The sequence below is a fragment of the Mycetomoellerius zeteki genome, unplaced genomic scaffold, assembly GCF_001594055.1.
Source record: "Mycetomoellerius zeteki isolate Tzet28-1 unplaced genomic scaffold, Tzet1.0 scaffold174, whole genome shotgun sequence".
Classification (NCBI taxonomy): Eukaryota; Metazoa; Arthropoda; class Insecta; order Hymenoptera; family Formicidae; genus Mycetomoellerius; species Mycetomoellerius zeteki.
In genome coordinates this window covers 1717286-1733828 of record NW_017256696.1, presented here as the reverse complement: position 1 = coordinate 1733828, position 16543 = coordinate 1717286, and the positions used below count along the sequence as shown (strand labels likewise).

The window sequence follows — 16543 nt, the reverse complement described above, 5'->3', positions numbered from 1 at the left end:
TTATCGTTAATTTTTTTCTCCCTCTTTCTGGTTTATTTTGTTAGACAGATAAAAAATTATTTGTGTATAAATAGAGTTTAAGAAGTAACCAATAAAAACGGTATTAATAATATATTAAATAACTAATAAAGAAGAAACAATTTAAAATTAAAAAAAATTCTCATTAATCTAATATCCTAATTGTTACGAAACCCGGTTCTTGAAAATATTTTGACTTCTCTTTAAAAAATCACTCTCGTTTTCTTTCAGATAATATTCAAAATGCCATGAATGACCGTTTGTGATTGGTCGTTCGGAGAGACAAGGTCGAGCAAGATGAAACGCGAATGAGCCTACTCGCAACGCGCGGAGCACACTTGTGTGTTCTGAGACAAAAAATCACGCAACATCTGGAACCTCGGGATAGAAGGCGATCCGCTGTAAAAACTATTTGTACACCTCGTACGCGTGGGAGCGAGATCCACAATCTCCCTTCGTTAACTCGTAAAGGTCCCGTTTCGTCCTCTCGTTTCGTTGCCTTGAAACGTATTTTCCCACGTCGAACGATTTTTCTTTTCGATTGCAACAAGATGTAGAATGATCATTGTAAAATGACTAAATACATCGTTGATGTATCATGAGATTTTAAGATTTTATCTTATAAAAATTGAGTGAACAAGCTTAATTATAACTTAAAGAAAGTCGATCATTTGTTTTTGGTTAATAAAGACAGAAAAAAACAGTTCTAGAAATTAAGCTTATTTGTATAAATCAAATAAAAGAAAAAAAAATTCTATTTTCAGTTAAAGCGGATGCTGGTGCTTGATAACTTTATATACAAATTTGCATATGAATATTATCAAGCATCAACATCCGTTTTAACTGAAAATAGGATTCCTTTTCTTATTTGATTTAATCTTATCGGCCTTTTAACTTATAATAGGTTTATTTGTATAAATAATATATGCAGTATGTAAACAGGAAACGAGTAAATGTGGCGCGCGAATGTATATTAATTGTTTATCTTACATGATAGCGTTTTCGGCTCGATCGGATTTGTACCAACCTGGGTTGGATTAATCTTTCCTATTGGTTGACGTTACACGCTCTATCAATAGGAGAGCACAAAACGCCATTAATCCAACCCAGGTTGGTACAAACCCTGCCGGGCCGAAAACACTATGAGACTCGTTCAGTTTTGTTAAAGAAACTTTGTAAGACCTAGATACAACATCACACGCGACGATATGCATCATTACACATCCGTGATACCATATATTACAATGTTCTTGGATAATGATCGTTAGTACTCGACGGTAACCGTCTTCGTCTTGAGATATTCGTTAAGAGCCTCCTGTCCCAAATCCTTGCCGAATCCAGACATCTTGAAGCCGCCGAACGGTGCTGCTACATCCGTCTTGTTGTATGTGTTGATGAATACTGTACCAGCCTCGATTTTCTCCGCAAATCTGAGCGCCCTACTGATGTCCCTGGTAAGAATCCCCGAGGCGAGACCAAATTCGGTGTTGTTTGCCCGCGCGATCATCTGATCGACGTTCTTCGAGCTGAACTTGGAGATCACCATGACTGGACCAAAGGATTCTTCCTTGGCAATATACATGTTGTCCTCAACGTCCGTGAATACGGTCGGTTCAAAGTACCAGCCGGGACGATTCAACCTCTTGCCGCCGTAGACCAACTTTGCGCCCTCTTCGACTCCGCTCTGCACGAACTCTAGGAGTTTGTCCAGATGAGCCTTATGATTCTGCGGTCCGTGAGCCGTACTCCTCTCCAGCGGATTACCGATGGTGATCTTCTTTATCTCGTCGACCACACGTCTCACAAACTCGTCATGGATAGTCTCCTCAACAAAAAGTCGTCCTTCAGGAAAAAAAATTAATAATGAACAATTTAATTATATTTGGAGATTAAATCCTGTCTCTTATATTAAGGAGCGTATATTTCTGAGATATTTAATTTTATGCTATCTATAATTGTACACTGAAAGAAAAGATTGGCTGTTGCAGCAAATTAAATGGTAAAAATGCTATGCCATATTTTACCATCTAATTTGCTGCAGCAGCCAATCTTTTCTTTCAGTGTATAATTGTTTAAAAAACCGTTTATTTTGCTTGGACTCCAAAATAAAAGAAATACGAGTAGTCTCTTACCGGCGGCGATGCAGTTTTCTCCTTTATTGAAAAACACACTGCCCATGCCGATCCTGACCGCTTGTTGCATGTCTGCGTCTTCGAAGATGACGAGGGGACTTTTACCACCAAGCTCCAATGATACTTTCTTCAGGTTACTGTCGGCGCAACATCTCATAATGGTTTGACCGACCTGCGTGGAGCCGGTGAAGCCCAGCTTTCTGATCAACGGATGCCCCACTATAGCGTTTCCAACGGCACTGCCGAATCCGCAGACGATATTGATGACACCGGGTGGAATTCCAGCACGTGCGGACAATTCGGCAAATTTCAAGGCTGTTAGGGGTGATGCCTGAGCCGGCTTCATTACCACGGTGTTGCCGGCTGCTAGACAGGCTGCCATCTTCCACGACAACATCATCAATGGGTAGTTCCACGGAGTGACCAAGCCACAAACGCCAATCGGTTCACGCCGCGTGAACGTAAGATTCCGGTTCGGACGGGCATGCGAGATCGGTATAGTTGAACCTTGAATCTTGTCGCACCAGCCGGCGAAGTAGCGCCAGGTCTCGATAGACATGCCTACGTGGGTTTTCAGAGCGAGAGTATAGACCGCGCCAGAGTCCAGAGTCTCCAGAGTAGCCAGTTCTTCCTTGTGCTCTTCCATCAAATCCGCCAATCTAAAAGACAATAAAAGAAACGTGAAGAATTGGAAATAAATCTTTGTTTGAGTGAGAGAGAGAGATGATTATTCTCTTACTTGAACAATAACGCTCCACGCTCTCTGGCGCTAATCTTGCCCCATTCACCCTCCTCGAAGGCTTTTTTGGCGGCTTTGACGGCTCGATCGACATCCTCGGCATTTCCGCTTTCTACCAAGCAGATTACGCTTTCGTCGTGAGGATTTATCGTTTTGACAGGATTACCGTGACCGTTAACAAACTCGCCGTCGATGAAGAGTTGCCTGGGGAATCTCAGAGCCATATTGTTCACCTGCATCTCCACCGCGTCGTATTTGATCTCCTTCGCAGCTAAATTTCCCCGAGCGGTGAGTATGACCGTCGTAGTGAATTCCTTGAAGACTGGTGCCATGAAGACGTCGGTGTTCTGCAAACTAACGCCGAAATTGTCTTTGACTTCCTCAACTAGTCGTACTACGTCCATGCTGCCTCCACCTGCGAAAAAAATTTCGTAATATTAATTCTTATCATGTGTAATTAATTTATTACAAAATAATGACAATATCGAATAAAAAATCAAAATTAACATTTATATTATACAATATATATAAATCTTCAACTCGTGAACATAATAAATGTGAATTTAACTGATAAGCTATCCAATGAATAAAAATTTATATAATTGAAATTTAAACATAAATTAAATTTGACATTTATAAGAAATCTTTAAACTTACCGGAAGCAAAAAAATCTGTATCTTCATCGATATCAATTCTGAGTATATCTGTCCAAATTTTACGTAGGCTGTTGGTAATATTTAACTCTTCTTCCGTAAACTCCACAACCTGGCTATCGTTAACCTGCCCATATTTGCTGGCATGAATGGTCTTGGTTCCTGTTTTGATTCTCTCCACGTTAATGAACTGTCCATCAACAGCTTTGATCAGTAAACCTCTCTGATGAACGATTCCTTTTCGCTCCTCGAGATTGACCGTCTTTTTGACTTCCGGTTGCTTATCGCTCCACAAGGATGATCCGAAGAGTCGCACTTCCTCGCCGTCCAACGTCGTCCATGCTCCCGGTGTACTGTCCAGACCACGAATAAAATCATGAATTTCCTTCGCCGGCTTTGTCCAGTCGATCTTCTGGAGTTCTTTCTTGTTCAGCAAGGGATCATAAGTCGCACCCTCTGCTGGTTGTGGCACCATAGGCGCAGTCCCCTTGGCGACGAGGTTCACCGCATCACCCATGGACTTGATACCCTCCGGATAGAGGAAATTATTGTACAGATTGTCCACCGTATCATTCGGCTCCACTTTGCAGGATTTTTGGAGGAGAATTGGCCCGGTATCCAAGCCATCGTCCGCCCAGAAAATCGAGAATCCTGCGGTTTTATCCCCTTGAATCAAAGTCCTGAAACGCGAAATAGATTGGTTTAAAATAAGAAAGCAAAATTAATTGATTAAAGAATTATTTATAATTTTTTCAATCTGTCTTATGTCCGTTTCTGCTAACGGCGTAGATTAACTTTAATGTTAGTTTAGAAATATTTAGAATAAGTTTTCAACTTATTCTTCATCTTTTTCTAATTCTTAGAACTAAAGAAACAAGATAAAGAGTTAGTTGAACCGAGATTAAAATAACGGGCATTAGAAGCGACTTTAGTTTAATTGGCAAATAAATAAGGAAAATTATACTGAAAAAAAAGATTAGCTGCTACAGCAAATTAGATGATAAAATATGGCGTAGCATTTTTAATTGGCCGTAGCCAATTGAAATCCTATATTGACATTGCAGATAGGCTAACACAATCAAAAATTGGCTGCAGCAACTAAAAATTGGCTGTTACGGCCAATTAAAAATGCTATGCCATATTTTACCATCTAATTTGCTGCAGCAGCTAATCTTTTTTTTCAGTGTAGCTACGAGAAAAGGTAACGCCGAAAATGTATATTATCGCTTCATAGGTCAAAGTATAATAAAATACGCGCGATACGCGCACACGCGCAGTTCGAGAGGATCATATGGCGAGCTCGTGGCCTCTTATTATCGTTGTCATTATCGTCGACGCGTTTTCAGCGAGAAAGTAGTTTCGCCTCATAATCTGGAGCGCGAAAACCGCGGCGAACCGGTTGTTGCGGCGCACTGATATCGACAGACGTGATATCGCGACCGACTGACTTGTCAACACTTAGCATGAGCTACTGCTAAGTCACAAAAATAAACAAGTAATTGCAGATGTACGTATTAATATAATCCTTAAAAGATATCGACATTGTATACGATATTCGACTTCTAAAATAAATTATTTTATTTCGTTTGATACTCGTGGCTCATTCGAAGAACAGATGACGAGGATTTTTTGTTACAGTCTTAATCAATGTAGAGTTAAATAAGTTCTAAATATAAAATTTAAAAGTCGAGAGCGTTATTTAATTAATTCTATATCTCCGCGACGATTCTGAGTTTTCTTCGGATTGATTGCACATGAGGTCCCCACTCTTACAAAATAAAAAATATTCCCTTGTAGATCTTTCTATAAAAATACTTTTGCATTCTCGATCTCTGAAAAATTTCCAAGAGAATCAAAGACACGTGGTGATCGAAGTGAGAAGAACTCACCAGCTTATAGCGCTCGCTCCTCTGTGTCTGGGTAATAAGGACGGATGATAACATATGCTTCGGTGACGAGGATGATTAATGACTTCCATGGGGATGTACTGACTGCAGAAGGGAAGGACATTGAGATCCACTTCGATGCCCTTGTATAGTTCCAGGATTTCCGGCAAGGTCACTCCCTTGCTCCTCCAAGCCTTGATCTTGAAGACCGGCGTGTTGTCAGCCTTAGCAGTAGTTGCTGCGATCGAATGACAGTGATAACGAGGCGAAATGTAAATCGTAGGACCATCCATTGAATATCCGAAATTTTTCGCATTTTTTTTTTATTTTCAAAATCGAAGATCTCGAAGAAACAGTGAATGGATAATCCTGACACACTCATCTTATTGCATTCATAAGAATCGAGAAGATTCGTAATATAATCAACATTTTCAATCAAAGCTCTAATACCTAGAGGATCCTCACGATTTCCCTTATCCGGAATTGTAAACACTCCAGTCACCTGATGTCCATTCTGTCGTAAAAGTTTGTAGACTTCCGCCGCAAATGGACTTTGTCCGATGATAGCCACTTTGAGTTGCGCCATCGTCGACTGTGATTTTCAATATTATCATTTGAAAAAAATTTTTATTAATTTCTATGTACTTTCACTCCCGAAATTTTCCTTAAAAATTACATCAAACTCTTAGATAAGATAAATACTAATTGTCAGGGTTGGGTAAGTTAACTTTTTTTTTATCTAAGTTAAGTTAAAGTTAACAGCCTTGAAAATTTATCTCAATTAAAATACAACACAATTATTAATCCATAATGAAATTAATTGAATTAAAAGTTAAGTTAATAAAAAAAGTAATTGAAAAGTTAAAAATTAAATATGATCCGAACGAACAACCAAAACAAAAGGAAAAAGAAAAAGTTTGACCATTTTACATAATTTTTCATATTTTTCCTTTCTCACAGCATATTTGTTAAAGAATCTGGTTATTTTTGTTCACAAGTAACGATTATACAATATAAAATTACTAAGTTATATACTCATTATCTTCTCGCATTGTGTCTAAGGATTAACTTAAAAAAAATCAAATTAAAAGTTAATAGTTATCAATAAAGTGTAACTAAATTAAATTAAAAAGTTAAGAGTCTAAAATGTAACTAAGTTAAGTTAAAATTAACTTTTTAATTTAACTTTTATCTTTTTAATTTAGCACTACCCAACCCTGCTAATTGTTTAGTAATGTTATCGTTGAAATAATTTATTACACTATCAATCTATTAAATAGTTCATTGATTTATATTATCTGGTTTACATTACAGAAAAAAATTAGCTTTTTGTCAGGTATCTCCCGACAGTAAATGTGTTAATTGAACGTTTTAGTTATATTTCATTTATAAATGCATTAATTAAATAATGTTCAATCTACCTACCTATCCAGGGTTTAGTCTCTCTGTTCAGTAGCAGTTTATACAGGCTGTAAATATACATTTACGAAGCTTATTTACAGATATAAATATGGTAGAGAGCGCCCTTATTTACATAATATCACCGAAGCCCCCTATTAATATCATTAATCGCGCACCCGACACCATTACCGCATAAAAAAAAACGTAAGTGATATCATATTAATTAGTTGTAAAATTTAAATTAATATTAACGGGAAATATCGATCATGCGGAAGCCAATTATTAAAATTAAACGAACAAAAATATTTAAATCTTATTATGATAAAAGACGATTATTACTTGATGTACTTTGTATTTAGAAATACAAAGAACACTTAGTAACAGTGACAAAATACGTCAATATATTAGGACCATGTTACGACACTTACAACATTGCCCTATTTATGTTTTACCTGATATCGCATTCTTTGTATATTACATCATACGTTACATTTTATGTTACATCAATACGATCGTCATGATATCTAACATATTACAAGAAGCATTTTGTCCTAATAATTGGCGAAATAACGCAAGAGAGAAATTCTCTTGTGCATGCTTCATAGAGTCAAATTTTTCCCCTCTCTTGAATTTTGATGAAACAGAATTTATTGGATTTACGACTTACGATATTCAAGACGAGATTGCGCCGCCAGACGAGATTCTTGAGGGCCAGCATCAGTTGCAGAATGTAGATATCGCGAGCGTATCGCGGGATATATCCACGTTGCGCCTTCACTTTTCTTACTGATTGCACTTCGAGTGAAACTGTGCAACGATCACAATCAGTTTCCTTGCGCTAACTGTGAACTCGGGTAAAAGCAGTTTTATATATATATACGTGGACGATATCGATATCGGTTGTAAACGGGGGTCAAGATAGGAAATTACTTACAAATTTTTTCTTCTCGAGGAATTTCTATTATCTCTATGTCATAAGCGATCCAAACTATCTTAAATAAACTATTCTAAGCCATGCGATTAAGCTTACATTTAAACATTTTTTGTCATGATACTAGACTGTTAATTAACAAATTCGGCAGTTTTTAATTAATAGAATGAGATCATATCGTATCAAGAATTTAGTATTTATCTGTTATAAATTGAATAACGATAAAACATTATTCTATCATAATATATTCTTGATAACAGTATTTATTATTAAATAATACGAATTGCAAACAATAAAAAACAAAAAGCCAATGCGCGAATTTTCTTATTATTTTATTAATGATATTATAGAATAATATTCTAGCAATAAGAATTAATAATCGATTGACAAGAAAAATATAAAAATGTTTTCTTTCTAGAATTTCTAAATTTATCTCAATCTAGAATGAATTTGCAAAACTATATTTGCAACGTAAGCCATTTCTTAAGCAAATACTGATAGTGCAGATTTAAATTTATTTACGTCAAATGTAACATCGAATCAGAATTGACCAGAGATTTTTTTCTACAACATCGATGACTTTCTAATCATAAGACGCGAACTGATGTAAGTGCAAACCGGCTTGTTCCAGTTAAAAGGAAAGATTCGTCGATTTTGGGATCATTAGTTCACAAAGAAATAAAAAATCTTGTCGATAAATTCGTTTCTGTTTATACTAGCAGTTTCGAACTGCCGCGAACCGGTTTCGGGTCACTCTGCTCAATGAGGTTACACGATCTTTATCACAAGACCATGTGAACTTAAAGTACGTATTTAATATTATCTATTTCACGCATCCGTAATTTGTAATTCCACGAAAATGATCGGTCATCGCGTTATTAAATGAGTTATGTAACCCTGTTACATAACTCATTTAATAACGTCCTCATTTCATAAAGGATCGTCTAAATTATGTCGAAAGGAATTGCATTTTCTTTAAAATTAAAATAAGCCGAATGAATTTTTTCAGACGAGTACTTTTCATGGCCACTTCATAAATAGACACATCTAAACTAACTCTTTGCAACCAATAAGAATCTGTACTCGTTTATGAGGTTTACGTTGCTTTCAAATTCTTTAATTAAACAGTAACAAGATATAACTTTAAGAGTTTAATAATTGGAAAATAAAATGAATGCATATGAAAATTATATGTGTGTATGTGTATTATATATTTTTATATTATTATACTACATTCGGGCTAAATATGTATGCATATAGCTAACGCTTAGGAAACTATTAAAACAAATTATTGTATAGATAAATGTAAAATTAGATTAAATATCTACAACATATGATACAACATATACAATTTTGTTATTCAAGTTGGTTCTTGTTGACATTGCTTCATTAATATTAACTATGCTAATATAGCTTATTTGATAAGCTATATACTATGAATTTATCAGCATATAGCTTTATATAAGAATAAATTTATTACATAGTGTATATATATTTATTTGAATAATAATTTATTCATATTATATATATATATATTGAAAAATTTGTCGCAATAAGAGACAACTCAAAAATTCGCGAAGAATTTTATTGTATTTATACAAACAAAAAAAAATCGCTTCTGATAATAAAGTGATTTTTTCTTCACATCTAATACGTAATAATTTAAGGTAACAGTTTTAGATTCTTGGGACTTTCCATTTATGCGATAAACCGAAAATACAGATTCGCTAGTCGAACAAAACGCTCAATATCGTGGTACTTTGAATTCAGATGTGCCCTCGATCGCCGTTGTCGGTTTCCTCTTGTTCATAATGTTCTGGATCTTTTGCCATTCGCGATCGAGTTCTGCTTTCTCATTTTTCTCTTTGTTGTACTTTCTTGTGCGTCTACCATCAGCCATCTTTACGCCATACTGAAAGGCTGCTTTGGGCAGCGCCTCCTTGTTGTTCATATATTCGCTGTATTCCTCGGGCGTGTCAAAGTCCCAGCGACCTATCGGGCCCTTTTTGTTACCTAGGTCCATCTTCGTATAATCCACCTCATCGTCCGAATCATCGATAGCATCTTGCATCTCGTCTAAACCTGGATAACACTCGGCGTATCCTTCCGGTTCAGCCGCGAGTTTGTTCAGCAATGCACCCTTTTTCGGCGCATTGCTGTCTGCTGCAACGACTGCAGCGGCCATCGCGTTAGGCTGTAAAGCGTTCGGCAACTGAGGCGCGTTTGCCTTGTCATCAGTATCCAGATTAGATTCGGGCTTATCAAAGTATGAGCCCTTCTTCTTCTCGCGCAATTGCGCATCCTTTTTGCTCATCATCGTCGGTACATAATCGCCAATGTCGCCATAAATACTCTCATCAGCAACGGGCTGACGTGACTGGATGTCTAGTTCGTTCAGCTCGTCGCCACGACCGCGTCCGTCCTTAAGTTTCTTGCCCTTCTTGCTGTGACGGCTTCCCTGGCGCAAGTACGATAGTATCTGAGCCAATTTGTTTATTACGATATCATTGGTCGTGAGAGTTGGTGTGTTGTCGATCGTAGGTACGTCCGCCTTGCTTCTGATGAGCGTCGTCGGTATGTCGACGTCAGCATTTTCGTCATCTAGCTCGATCACATATGCCATGCGACCTGGCGTAAACAGTTCATTTCTTTCAATTTGCTTGGATTTCATGGTCATGATCGTCTTGTATACGTTTCGACCGATCTTGGTCTTGAATTGCATCTCGTCATCTTTCTTCTCTGGAAGTGGTTCTTTCTTTGATTTCTCCTTTGGCTTCACCAGTTTCTCCAACTCCTGCTCTTGCTCGTGTTCTTTTGCTTCAATTTCACTGCGTACCTATAAAATATGTAGCATTATATTATTTAAAAATATATATTGAATGTAAGTTTAAGTAAATAAAATTTAAGATTGAAATGTATACTATTATCTGTATTTTATATACTCAAATTTTTAATGACTTTATTTTAAATAATTGATAAATAAATTGATTCAATATATCTATATTGCAATAAAGGACTATGCCCAGTTTGGGCCTCGGCTGAACAGTATTGAGCTCTAGTTAGGATTGTAGAGCATCAAAAAAGGATTAAAAAGTTTCATATGCACAACTTTGTAAAATGAGTTCCTTGAGTGCTACAGCTGTTCAAAGTTCGCTATTATGACCATGTATTGCATATCATATTGTATTGCGTAGGACTGGTTTTATTCGATTTCTCGAATCATCTAATATCTGGAATATATCCAATCTTGACGAAGACAACTAAAACCTTTTTTAGACCCCAAATAAATAGTTATAAGTGATATATATAATCGATGAAGAGAGAAGAGAGACACTCAAAGTATGAAACAAAAGTTTTAATTGCCTAATTGAAATGTGGCCAATATATGTTCTAGGAGCACTCAGGAAACCTTTCCTATAAAGTTAGGCTTATGGAATTTTGGATTCTCTTTTGATACCTTAAAATTTTAGGCGTGTCTCAAAGTTGTTCATTCGGGGTCCAAATTCCGCTATAAAACTGGGCATAGTCTTTTTCTGGTCTAATCTTTTAAGACTGATAAAACCATAAAATAGAGATAATAAAATTCTGAAGGCATTATACCTTCTGCAGAAGGGCGTAATCCAAGCCTTTGACCAAGTGAGTGTGCTCCATGTCACCACCCAAGAATTTAGACTGTTGAATCATCTGTCTTCTGCGTTCTGCAGCATCCATGCCAGATTTTAGGTCAGGTGCAACAGCTCGGTAAGCACTAGCATTGTTCATGGGATCTTCTGCCTGGTAATCTTGATTGGTACCGTCCCTGCGTTCTCTCGCACGATCTCTGTATTTCTCAGCTAGCTCAGCCATCTTATCCTCCTCCTGCTTCTTTAATTTCGCATAAAAGCTCTTCTTCTTCCTTCGCAACTCAGCCCGGCTGCCACCGCTGACCTGGGGCGTCTGGGCAGTTTTTGCACTTGCATCCCTTACTGTACCTGGTACGGAGGCTGGAGTGGCTGAGGGTACTGACGCCCTTGGAGTCATCAGGAGCTTTCGGAAATCATCGTTCGTCAAGCGAACGGACATACTCGCCTCTTCCTCCGTTTCAGGCATCTTGGCTGACTGTTTTCCTGGTGTTAGAAACAAAATTAGAATCATTAACATTTTAGACAAAAAAACCATGAATAACAAAATTTTTTCCAAAAAGTGAAACATTTACCTTTAGTGTTGTTAAAAACTGTAAAATGCAAAATAACAATCCCTGCACGATAATAAAAACGTCAAGCAAGTTTGTATATTTACATGTACTACGTCAAGGATCGGTACGATTTATAGGTTAATTAATTTGAAGACATCTTATGACGGAAACTCGAAGTTCCGAATGCAGGGATGCCAATGTAGAGTTCTTTTGCAATAAGCAAATGTTCCTAGATGTTAATAACTAGGATATAGAATCAAATCTCCTGCCAACCTACGATATTTAGGGAATTTCGAAAAACACAATCCGCCAATAGCGAAACTCGACGATCCCGAGAGATATCATACCGACCGTTGGTTGCTATCGACGTCGCCTTTTTCCGAGTCGCAGTGTGCATGACTGTGCATGAGACGATCTTGAAGTTGTAAATTTTTGCCGTGGAGAGCCATGATATCGGAAAACATCATGTATGCGGCGGAGAAATGAGGCAAATCGCGTCGTGACGTCTCGAGGGACTTCGCCGCTCGACTTGAACAACGCTGGAGGTTAACTCCCGCCGGAGACACTCGCGTATCCAAATGGTTACGACCTCGTGTTATAACCTACGTCGTGTATGCGATCCTTACATCAGCTGATGAGTTCGATGTAACTACGCGTTCACGACAACGGATTTTCAAACATCTCGTTCCCTCGATTTATCGGACAGAAAACGTTGCAATGGCAGACCTCGCCTTGGGGGAGCTCAGCAGCGATCAAACCGAAAAAGTACTACAGTTTCAGGTACAATCTTACTTGTTCCTTATCATATTAAAATTACGCGCATTATTCCTATGCGATATCGTGAATGATGTCACGTAATGATCTGCAGGACCTCACCGGCATCGAAGATCTTTCGGTATGCAGAGACGTTTTGCAGAGGCACAATTGGAATTTGGAAGTGGCGGTTCAAGTACATTATTTTTCTTTTATATCTTAATTTAGTCTTGCAGGACTGCGTTCCAAAACTTTACTCTAACAATGAGTAAAAGAATTAACTCTTGGGTATTCATACATAAGTAATAAAATTCACTCTTGGATATTCTTTTTTTTTTCTCTTTAGTAATGAATATAGTTTTGTGATCTATTTATGACACCTGAAGACTTTACTTAAGATAGTCTTGAAATAAGAGAGGACCAATTATAAAAACCCCTTGAGTTACTCTCTTCGTCGTAGTAAAGTCTTGGAGCATAGCCCAATCATTTTATGATTCCTAACTTTTACAAAATATTGAATATTATCTGAAATGATTAACTGTGGACAAAATTACATCTTTTTATGACAAGCAGTGTACTTATTTATTATTAATAATTTATGTTGCTAATAAATATCTCGTATAAACCCCATATATGATGCAAAATATCATGAAACTCCAATTTGTATCATTCAAAATGTTTCTCTGTGTTGTAGGAGCAATTAAATTTATATGAAGGCAGACCATCTATGTATGCACAGGACTCGCGTGCTCGCCCACCCCAAGTCGTAGACGACAGTAGTTCAAGAATTTATTTTAGTTATCCTGGAAGCTCTGGTGGAGGTGGTGGTCTCTTATCCTATATTTTTTCCATGTGTTATAATCTAGTGAGCAGTATCCTGCAGTTACTTTTTGCAATATTTAAAAGAAACGTTAGACCTGGTAAGTAGTATACAATAACAAACCATCTATTTTATCATGAGTTAATTTTTTTTCTTAAGAATCAACACAGACATTTATATAGAATATTTTATAATTATGCTTAAAATTAATAAATTTTTAATTAAACTCTTGTAAGATAATTTACTGACTGCAAATTGATTAAAATTAATTTTACTAATTATCCTTGTAATCGCATACATACAGATTTATGATTCATACGCTAATTGAAGCGCTAATTGAAAATAAATAATATCTTTCAAGTGTCCTCTGATCCAGTGGAAGATGTAGTCAACTTTATTAGATCTTATGAGGAGCGTTATGGTAATATTCACCCAGTATTTTACCAGGGCTCCTACAGTCAAGCTCTTTCAGACGCGAAACAAGAATTAAGATTTCTCTTGGTATATCTGCATAAAGATGAAGCGCAGGAAGTTGATCAATGGTGCAGGTAATCTTAGGATTCTAATAGATAGTATATATACAAAATACACAAAGATGAATTGATACTGCACATCTGATGATATCATATCCAATAAAAGAATTTGATTATAGTTAAGCTGGAAACACAATGGACACAAGCAACAGAGAACGAGCTAATCAGAGCTTTGGGGTATAAGTTTGTTATTATATCCCAGAGCTCTGATTGGACGGCTCGTTATCCCCTGTTCCCTGTGCCTGTTGCCATTGTGTTTCCAGCTTTATAGCTTCATTTTTTTCTCCAAGAAACAAATTCTCCTGTTGGTTATTGTATGTCGGATGTCATACGATGATATAAATCCTATATAATACGTTTTTTTTTCCAGAAATACATTGTCTGATCCTGAAGTAATAAGATATATAAACATACATACTTTATTCTGGGCATGCAACGTAAAATCCGGAGAGGGCTATAAAGTCGCGGAAGCGCTTAAATCGGGTTCATATCCTTTCCTAGCGCTTATTGTATTAAAGGACAATAGAATGACAATAGTTGGTCGGTACGTAAGACTAATCTATCTGCATACTTTGAAACAAATGTTTGTATAGCTCTTCATTATTCAAAATTTAATTAATACTTATTTTTTTCTCTTATAGATTGGAAGGCGCGCCATCTTCTTCTGATTTAATGTCACGATTGCAAACTATCATAGAACGTAATGAAATCAATCTTATCCAAGCACGTCGAGAAAGGTAATTAAAATTTTTCATAAAATTTGTAAATATCTTAATCTTTGCAAGAGAAAAAAAAGACATAGATAACATTGATTAAAAGTTATCTTTTAAACTGCTGATATGTGTTTTATTTTAGGGCAGAACGTAGCGCGGCGCAATCGCTTCGACAGCAACAGGATCGCGCTTACGAGGAGTCGTTACGTGCGGATCAGGAGAAGGATCGCAGAAGAGAGGAAGAACGAAGAGCACGTGAAGAGCAAGAGGCCCGAGAAAAGGAAGAATTGAACGCTCAGGAATTGGAAATTCAACGTATACGTCTCGAGAAAGAACTGACTATTGACAAAGTACCCCTCGAGCCGGAACCATCTAATCCCCATGCATGTCATCTTCAAATTAAACTTGGAGAGAGAACAATGAAAAGAAGATTTCTTATGACTGATACAGTCAAGGTAATTAGTATGAACAATTATAAATATAAACAGTAGTGAAAATCGACCAAGAAACCCAAATAAGTGAAGATTATATTCGGTCAAAATGGTCTTGGTACCCAATAATATTTTTGTGTAATTTTACAATTTCCAGTTCAAGTAAACTTAAGTATTCCAACTTCAGTTTGGATTGTTTTGAGATCGACAAATAATCGGCTCGCATTTGCTTGAAGTGAAAATTGTATATATATAAAATTCACAAAAATAAAATTTTCAAAAGTTTTTCAACGCACTTGTACACGTTCAATTTATTATTATTGATTTAGCAAAAACAATGATGATATAATGATATAATAAAAATAAAATCATTTTTTTTCAGGATGTTTATCATTGGATATTCAGCCAACCAGATTCTCCAGCGAGTTTCGAAATAACAACGAGCTATCCGAGAAGAGTCCTCTATCCTTGTAGAGACATTTCGACTCTATCGGATGCCGGTTTAACCCACAGAGAGGTTCTTCACGTTAACGATCTAGACGACTAATTGACTAATATCAATATTTCAATATGACATTCTTCAAGTTCTAGTATCATTCCACGGAAAAATGATACTGTCATGAAAGACACTTGTCAAGGGATACAAGCACATGCAGCATATACACACAAGATACATACACACACACATATATATACATATACATACATACAGAACACACATACACACACACATATATATATATTTGATACATTCTAGTACTTTATGTGAGATATACTTTATTGGATGAAAAATATAATTACACGAAATATACCAAAAGATAGGAATCAAAAGAAGAGGGGAAAAAGATGTGTCTATACATGCAGCTTATTTAAATTAACAATCGGTATTTTGACCACCGCATTTATGAAAAAATGCATTTCGTATATTTAAAAAAAGGTAATGATATATAGATAGGAATATATTAAAAATTTTTTTGTGTAACGATCTCGTAAAAAAATGTACAACAAATTTCTTTTATATCTTCTGACACTAATACTAAACGGTGTCATATATATAAAAAGTGATACGTACACTTTACGGATGAATTTCAACGCTTGGATACATCTGTCTGAACACACTCCTGTAAATTTATCTATTTATTTCTCTGTGACATACACCGAATTTGTCCAATATAATTAAATATATGTAAAGGGGGGGAGCAAAGAGAATCTTTTTTAATACATGTTTATTGTGCAATCGGTTCATTATTGATAGCAGATGTATTCATTTGATACTTTCGTGATCCAGAATAAGAATTGATATCAAGAAAATAATTAATAAATTCCATGAATAAATTCCACATATAGATTTTGATAGAA

The 16543-nt window shown here is 36.3% G+C and overlaps 3 protein-coding genes across 4 annotated transcripts; 1 reads left to right on the top strand and 2 right to left on the bottom strand.

The window, feature by feature from the left end:
* Nucleotides 1-1249: 1249 nt before the first annotated feature.
* On the bottom strand, nucleotides 1250-7734 carry LOC108721543 (cytosolic 10-formyltetrahydrofolate dehydrogenase). Of its 2 annotated transcripts, XM_018446140.1 has the most exons (8): nucleotides 7497-7563; nucleotides 6854-6897; nucleotides 5879-6020; nucleotides 5432-5666; nucleotides 3546-4222; nucleotides 2890-3304; nucleotides 2151-2809; nucleotides 1250-1860 (listed from the first exon to the last, which is right to left on the bottom strand). In XM_018446140.1, exons 3-8 carry the CDS (start codon nucleotides 6012-6014, stop codon nucleotides 1283-1285), a joined length of 2700 nt encoding a protein of 899 aa, XP_018301642.1. In that variant the 5' UTR covers nucleotides 6015-6020; nucleotides 6854-6897; nucleotides 7497-7563; the 3' UTR covers nucleotides 1250-1282. The 2 variants fall into 2 exon arrangements, with proteins under 2 accessions (XP_018301642.1, XP_018301641.1); XM_018446139.1 differs by lacking the exon at nucleotides 6854-6897 and having other exon boundaries at nucleotides 7497-7734.
* Nucleotides 7735-9415: 1681 nt separating this feature from the next.
* Nucleotides 9416-12142, bottom strand: LOC108721544 (IC cytokine homolog beag). The gene is made up of 3 exons (XM_018446141.1): nucleotides 11956-12142; nucleotides 11361-11866; nucleotides 9416-10596 (listed from the first exon to the last, which is right to left on the bottom strand). The coding sequence occupies exons 2-3, from the start codon at nucleotides 11847-11849 to the stop codon at nucleotides 9505-9507; spliced, it is 1581 nt and encodes a 526-aa protein (XP_018301643.1). The 5' UTR covers nucleotides 11850-11866; nucleotides 11956-12142; the 3' UTR covers nucleotides 9416-9504.
* Nucleotides 12143-12291: 149 nt separating this feature from the next.
* Nucleotides 12292-15867, top strand: Faf2 (Fas-associated factor 2). The gene is made up of 8 exons (XM_018446142.1): nucleotides 12292-12714; nucleotides 12803-12883; nucleotides 13382-13607; nucleotides 13869-14055; nucleotides 14411-14584; nucleotides 14682-14777; nucleotides 14896-15208; nucleotides 15567-15867. Exons 1-8 carry the CDS (start codon nucleotides 12652-12654, stop codon nucleotides 15729-15731), a joined length of 1305 nt encoding a protein of 434 aa, XP_018301644.1. The 5' UTR covers nucleotides 12292-12651; the 3' UTR covers nucleotides 15732-15867.
* Nucleotides 15868-16543: the final 676 nt, after the last annotated feature.